This window comes from Pleuronectes platessa, chromosome 6, assembly GCF_947347685.1.
Source record: "Pleuronectes platessa chromosome 6, fPlePla1.1, whole genome shotgun sequence".
In the NCBI taxonomy this organism is placed as follows: domain Eukaryota; kingdom Metazoa; phylum Chordata; class Actinopteri; order Pleuronectiformes; family Pleuronectidae; genus Pleuronectes; species Pleuronectes platessa.
The window spans coordinates 496485-503984 of record NC_070631.1 but is presented as its reverse complement, the minus strand read 5'-3'; the positions used below and the strand labels follow the sequence as shown (position 1 = coordinate 503984).

At 48.3% G+C, this 7500-nt stretch overlaps 1 protein-coding gene across 1 annotated transcript in view; it reads left to right on the top strand.

Annotated features, from left to right (window-relative positions):
* The first annotated feature begins 4268 nt into the window (after positions 1-4268).
* Positions 4269-7500, top strand: part of dnmt3bb.1 (DNA (cytosine-5-)-methyltransferase 3 beta, duplicate b.1) — a 22101-nt gene continuing 18869 nt past the window's right edge. The window contains exons 1-2 of the mRNA XM_053424089.1: positions 4269-4587; positions 4699-4801. Of these exons, the coding sequence (XP_053280064.1) occupies positions 4565-4587; positions 4699-4801 (126 nt within the window). The 5' untranslated portion in view covers positions 4269-4564. The remainder of the gene's footprint in view (positions 4588-4698; positions 4802-7500) is intronic.

The window sequence follows — 7500 nt, the reverse complement described above, 5'->3', positions numbered from 1 at the left end:
GACACTTTGACACAATGAACGAACTCGATGTAACAAACTGAGTCAGTTCAAAGTTTCACTTCGTCCCTGAAGTTTCATACAAAGTTTCAACTTGTGTCTCTCCTGCTCCGTGCTCCTGCTCGCTCCTGCTCTCTCCTGCTCTCTCCTGCTCCTGCTCCCTCCTACTCTCTCCTGCTCCTGCTCTCTCCTGCGCTCCCCTGCTCCTGCTCCGTGCTCCTGCTCCCTGCTCCTGCTGCCCATAGGCTCGAGTCTCGCGTTGTTCTGAGAGTCTCAGGAGGTGGAGCACCGATCTGACTTTGACTGTTTTAATCGGGCTCCGGTGGTTTCCTGGTTGGAGTGTGTGTCTGTGTGTGTGAGGGGACATGTAGGAGGAGCAGTTCACTCGGGATGTGGATCCAGGTGGATCCAGGTGGATCCGTCATTCCGGCCTCCAGCAGCTGAACAAACCCTGAGTCTCTGACCTGCTCAAACATCGCTCTCATTAAAACACGTGTTCGTCCTTCAGGAGCTTTTCTTCTGTTTCATCAGGAGAAAATAAAACATGATTTACATCCAGTTTCCTGGAGACAGGGAATCTTCTGCTTATTATGAAACTTTTCATCACTAATGAAATGAATTCAAATGTTTTGTCGACCAAAGACGTGTTCAGTTCATGACTTGAGTTTGGCTCTGGATGAATCTGCAGGTAGTTCTGATTCACATTGGAAACAAGTGGATTTGTTAGAGCTGCAGATGAGACTTTTATATTTCACACTTAAAAATTACACAACTCACAAAACCTTTGTGTTGGGTTCATGACTTCAGTTTAATGAGTGATTGTGTTTCTCTGGATAAACGAGTGACGGTGACTGAATGACAGCTTCATTCTGCTGCTGTTGTGATGTGTGTTGTTTCTGAAGCTGTGTGTTGTTTCTGAAGCTGTGTGTTGTTTGTGAAGCTGTGTGTTGTTTGTGATGCTGTGTGTTGCTTGTGATGCTGTGTGTTGCTTGTGATGCTGTGTGTTGTTTGTGATGCTGTGTCGTTTCTGAAGCTGTGTGTTGTTTCTGAAGCTGTGTGTTGTTTCTGAAGCTGTGTGTTGTTTGTGAAGCTGTGTGTTGTTTGTGAAGCTGTGTGTTGTTTGTGAAGCTGTGTGTTGTTTCTGATGTGAACTGAGCTGCAGAGGAAACCAAAGGTCAGAGGTCACAGCTCTGGCTGATGGTCCAGGTGCCTTCAGGTACAATGAGCCGACCCAACCAGTCCAGATGATCCAGTAGTGAGGACGAAGAAGAGGAACGCGTCTGGACTCGTGATGTAGGAATTTAAGTATGAAATAAAAATGTCGCAGCCGTCGTCTTGGACATGATTTCTCCCCCCCCCCCCCCCTCCATGTCGGGTCACTGATCTGAGATCTGAGTCAGTGGATCCTCCTCATGTGGGTCACATTTCAACTGCTTTTACTTTCCTTTAGTTGACGTGAACATTTCATCTGCAGCTTTGATTTTTATCTAAAGTTACAGTTGAGAGAATTATGGGAAACGATGAGTTTTCATGTCTCAGAACTGGTCCTGATCAAAATGTATATATATATAAAGTAATATATGATAATATTGTGTATAGAATGAAGGTTTTTCCAGTCTATAGATAACAACACAATAATATCGTTATGAATTATGTTTTGTGATACTTTTATGTTGTGACTGTGGGACCACCCACTGTTAGTGTGATGTTACACTTTGTCTTTAATCATGTCTGTGATCTGCAGCTTTAGCTTTAACACAATATTCTGTTCATCTGATCCATAATCTATAATCTATAACCTGTCATATTAACAGTATATTAAACCGTGGGTGTGAGTTCAGTCAGAACAAAGTAGACGATGTGTGAAGTGAAGGAGCAGAAAGTACATGACAGCCGAGGAATGTGGCCCCAGAGAGAGGCCCTGAGGCCCCCCCCCCCACCCCCCACCCCCCCCCCCCACCCCCCCACCCCCCCCCCCCCCCCCCCCACACTGGAACAATCCCTCTCGCAGTGCGGTCCCTAATCTCTCACCACCAGACACCCCTTTGATGTGCAGCCCCCCCCCCTCTTGTCCTCTTTGTCCCCTCCGTGGGCCCCTCGGTCGCTGCCTTCCGTCCTCACTCGTCCACTTCACTCTCACTTCCTTCTCTCGTGTTCTCGTCTGGGGGGGGGGAGGAGGGAGGAGGGAGGAGGCCCAACCTTTAACTGAAGTAAACAGATAATTAGACAAACCAGTAAAAGACCTCGATCCCGTTCCTCTGGAGGTGAAGTGAGTGAAGCAGCAGCCGGTGAGTCTGGTGGCCTGCAGGATCCCTGTCAGGTGATGCTGCTGCAGGAGGCGGGGTCTAAAGGGACCCTGTCAGGTGATGCTGCAGGAGGCGGGGTCTAAAGGGATCCTGTCAGGTGATGCTGCAGGAGGCGGGGTCTAAAGGGACCATCCCACTGGAGCAGCTTTCACACATGAACTGGACTCCCCCGGATTGTCTCTGCAGTGAGACGCTCCGCAGTTTGTCCTCCTCCTCCAGAGCTCCTGTATGAAGTGTAAATCCAGGAGCAGAGGATCCTCCAGTGACTCACTGAGTGAGTGGGGGGGGGGGCTTCTCACACGGACACAAACATGAAGAAACATCAACAAACCTCTGGTGAAGAAGAGCTGACTCACACGAAGAAGACACAGACGAAGATGTGAAGAGAGTTCGTGGTGATCAGAGCTGAAGGTGTCAGGTGATGTGAACATGATCACATGACCTCTGCAGCGGAGGTAACAGGTCACTTCCTGTGTGTGTCTGCTGCCCCCCCCCCCCCCGGCTGCTCCACCTCTCTCCTGGACCATGAGGAGGATCTGATCTGAGTCTGTGCAGAGAACCTGCTGCTGAGATGTTCAGCTGTGAAACACAAACTCTGGATCTGACCTGGAGTCTGAAAACAGCTGGATGATCAATTCTCTCATTTATCTACTTTCCTTAACATCTGGTTTGAGGTGAATTGTGTAAACATGTTGCATCACCGTTCTAGTGAATTATCACAGGTTCAGCTCTTAGAGGAGATTCTGGTCACATGATCTCCTGTTGTCTTTTGGCCGAGGTGAATCCTGTCAGCGGCTGCATGTCGGGGGGGGGGGTTCTTTGTGCGTCTCGTTGTGTTGTCGCAGCACGAGTGTGTGTCGTTACACTGTCATCACTCATGAGACGTCTACTGACAGATGGAGCTGAACAATCCTGAGATATGTGGGGAAAGGCTGGGGGGGGGGGGGGGGGGGGGTGGTGTGTGTGGGTGTGGGGGGATGCACCTGGTGGTCTCTCGTTCACGATGTTCTTTTGTGTGCGGACGGTGAAATCCTGTTGTGTGTTCGCGCCTCCAAACACACATTAATACACATCACACACTTAATGTACACATGCTTTAAAATGTGATTATTTGTTTATAGTTTTCTGAGTCTGATTTAAATTGGATCATAAACTCCCTCAATTTATATTGAACATCAAAAGTCCTGAAAGTGAATGAGTCCTGTGTTAAAGTTGTGTTGATTCTTTTTGTGTTGTTGTGTCAGGCAGTGTATAGACGTGCCTCTGACTGGCTGCAGGAGGTTGTTGTTTTCATGACCCTCGTTAATATATTTCAAATAATAACAAACATTTCCAACACTGTATCAGAAATCCAAGGCCTTGGTCCTCAGCCTCTTTAGGTTTATTTATGTGCATTAAAAATGTGAGAGTGAGAACTGTTCATATTTAAATAGTAAAAGATGTAAATGGTTCAAATAAGAAATGTATCGTATTTATTCGTGGTAATCTTTTGGATAAACATATTTCTCAGCAGATGTGATATGTTTAATCTTTCATTCCAGTTTATTGCCTCACAGAAGTAAAAATACCAATGTGCCCCCTGGAGGAGAGTTTGTGCTGCAGAGCTGAGAGGATTCACAATATCTGCTCATGACTCAGATCTCCAGTGATGATCGTTTAATAATTACATCTGTAACATCAGGACCTGTGTGTCTCTCTCTCTCTCTTCAGGGCAGATTGATGGTAGTTAACCTGAAGGTGACGGTCTGCATGTCCCTCTGTACAGACGTGTTTGACAAGGCTCATGACCCCCCCCCCCCCCCCCCCCCCGGTCAGTCCGTGTGAAACAAGAATGTAGAAAAGCAGCTTTTCATGTACAGAGGCGTGTTGTTCTCTCTCTCACACACACACACACACAGGCCTGTGTATCTGTTTACCTCAGGTGTGTATGGACATGTCTTTCTGCTCCTGCACTTTGTTCGTCCCTGTCTCTCTGTGTCAATACGTCCGAGCTGATTCAGTCCTGAAGAGACGGGGGGGGGGGGGGTTATATCTGAATAGCTGGATGAGACCTGGAGGGAGTCTCTTCACATTTGTCTCAGATGTTGTTGGCGCTCACACATCATGTGTTCAGCCTCTTGAACGATATCTCAAATCTGCCTCCATGGAATCTCTTCACACGTGTTGGTAACGTGAAGCCGCCCTGCTGGTGGAGTCCGGTTACTGCGGGCGGGGAATCTGCCGACCAGGAGCCGGAGCTCGATGAATGAATAACTGATCACATGTTTATTCATTTGATTTCCTCGTGAGCAGCAGGGACATGAACTCCGTCCTGTGTGTGTTTGTCTATGGGAGCTCTTTGTCACCAGTGTGAAACCAGTAAAGATCTGATTTGTGTTTCCTGGTTTGTGTTCAGGTTAGAGACGGAGTCGGGACAAACACTGGACCAGTCCACGGTGACGCCTTCAAACAAGTTCCCTGCTGCTAACATGGAGGAGAGCAACAACATGGCTGCTGCTGTGAGTCACACACACACACACACACATACACAGAGACACACACACACACACATACACAGCACAGCTGCACTACACAAAGGGGAAGTTTGGAATAGAGGGAAGGAGGGAGGGAGGGAGGGAGGTGGTTGGTGGTTGGTTGTGTAATACTTGTGGGGACCGGGATCAGACTTTTTTCATTGAGACAAACAATTTCTCATAACATAAATCATAAAGAGACCGAAAAGAGAGGAGACACGAGCACAGAGGACAAACACACACACACACACACACACACAGACACACACACTTGTCCGTTACTGCTTCTTCCTCTTTCTCCCTCTCATTTCTCGCCCTTTCTGAGAGCGAAACCTTCCTGCTCTTTACCATCTGCTCCTCTCTCTCTTTCTCTTCCTCTGTCTGTCTCTCTCTCTCTCTCCCTCTGTCCCTCCCTCTCTCTCTCTCTCTCTCCTTCTCCGTCCCTCCCTCCCTCTGTCTCTCTCTCTCTTGCTCCGTCTCTCCCTCCGTCTCTCTCCTTGTCACAGACCTCCTCTCTAGCTCGTCTCCATGCCCACACAAGTGTCCTCGTGTGTCTCTCCCTCCGTCCCTCCCTCCCTCCCTCCCTCTCCCTCTCCCTCTCTCCCACGTCCCTTCTTCTCTCCATCCCTCTGTCCCTCCCTCTCTGTCTCTCCGTCCCTCCCTCCCTCTGTCTCTCTCCCTCTGTCCCTCTCTGTCCCTCCGTCTCTCTCCTCGTCACAGACCTCCTCTCTGTTTATTACCTCGTCTCCATGCCCACAGAAGTGTCCTCGTGTGTCTCTCCCTCCGTCCCTCCCTCCCTCTCTCTCTCTCCCACGTCCCTTCTTCTCTCCATCCCTCTGTCCCTCCCTCTCTGTCTCTCTCTCCCTCCCTCCCTCTCTCCCTCTGTCCCTCCCTCTCTGTCCCCCTCTCTCTCTCTCTCTGTCCCTTCCTCCCTCTGTCTCTCTCCTCGTCACAGACCTCTCTGTTTGTTATTACCTCCTCTCCATGCCCACAGTAGTGTCCTCGTGTGTCTCCGTCCTCCAGTCTGGAGGAATTCACTTCAGGTTGAGACACGTGTTGTGTGTCAGGCGGGTTGATTCCCGTCGTGTGCCACTTCCTGTCCTGTGGGTGCAGATGGTTTATTTAAGCTTCAGATTCAGTTCTGTGAAGCCGTCGAGCTCGTTGTGTGTTTCCCTGAGATCTGGACTCACGTGGACGGAGCTGAGTGGCAGCTGGTTTGAAGACATGGATCACACTCACTTCTCCAAGGTCTGCAGCTGCTGCTCCTGTGGGAGACGTCTCCTGTCAGGTGGTGGTGGTGATGGTGGTGATGATGATTATGATGATGATGATGATGATGATTCTACTTGCAGCTGTCGTTAAAACTTGAATTCTCTAAATGTGGTTAAGAGATGAATCAGATACAGACGTTTTGGAGAATTGATCTTTTCCCACTTTTCAGAACTGGATGAAAGTTTCAAACAGTGACTTGGAGACACTGTGTCCACACGTCTCAGTGGGACGGATTTGTTTTGTCAAAGTGCACAGAGAGAAAGAAAGAAACCTTAAAATCTTCAGTGTGTTTAAGTATCATACCAGTTACCTACTGGGAAACACAAATGATGATCAGACACATTTTCACACTGATATGAGTCGGACCCTCTTCTGCAGCATCACACACAGATAACCAGAGACCCACATTTAAAACCAATCACCGGAGCAGTCATGGCATCGAACCCCCGGGTGAGGAGGAGCGGCTCGGCACAGACAGTGGTTGTAATCGTCTCTCTAATGGGTTTTGACTTCCCAGTCCGACGCCGCAGGCCACACGGCTGCTCACTGTGGAATGTGTGTGTGACGTGAGGACTGACACACACACACACACACACACACACACACACACACACAGTGAGCTGGATGTGTTTTTATTGTGGGACTCTTCTTCTGCAGCTTCGCACGTTTCACAGCTGATATTTATCGTGAACTCTGTGATGTCACCACTCGGTTGAGCTTCGGGCTGAAACCAGCACAGTTAGCTCCGCCCTCCTCAGTAGGTCGTAAACGTGCTCAGAAATGATGATTGACAGCTGAGACTGGCTGGTGACTGGTCGAGTGTGTGTGTCAGTGGGACCTCGATTCAGAGGCTCCGCCCCTGGACGAGGGCAGCGCTCATATCCAGGATATTTTGTCCATCTTTACAGTCTGTTACTGAAAGCAAACTTTAAAACTAAGTTACTAGTTAAATAACGTAGATATTGAAAATGAAATTCACACGTGTCAGAGTTCGAATCTGGTCCTGAATGTGAGGGAGGACAGAAGAAACTGCAGCAACAACTCCGAAGGAAGGGAGGAAGGAAGGAGTGAGGGAAGGAAGGAAGGAGGAAAGGAAGGAAGGAAGGAAGGAGGGAGGAAAGGAAGGAAGGAGGGAAAAGTCCAAACACGAGCATGTGAGACAAACTTTATATTAGATAAATTTTTCTCATTTTAAGGATTTGGATTTTTTTCTGTTGAGTCTCTGCAGGAGTAAAGATTTATTAAAATAAATAAATCAAATGTTAGATGAGGGAGATTGTTTCTGTTCAACAGTGCAAAGGGAAAATTAATTTCAGTTCCTTGTTAAATAAACTACACCTAATGCAATTTATTAATATTCATATTGCAGAGAGTTGTCCCTCCTCCTCCTCAGTGTCCTGGACAGTGGAACA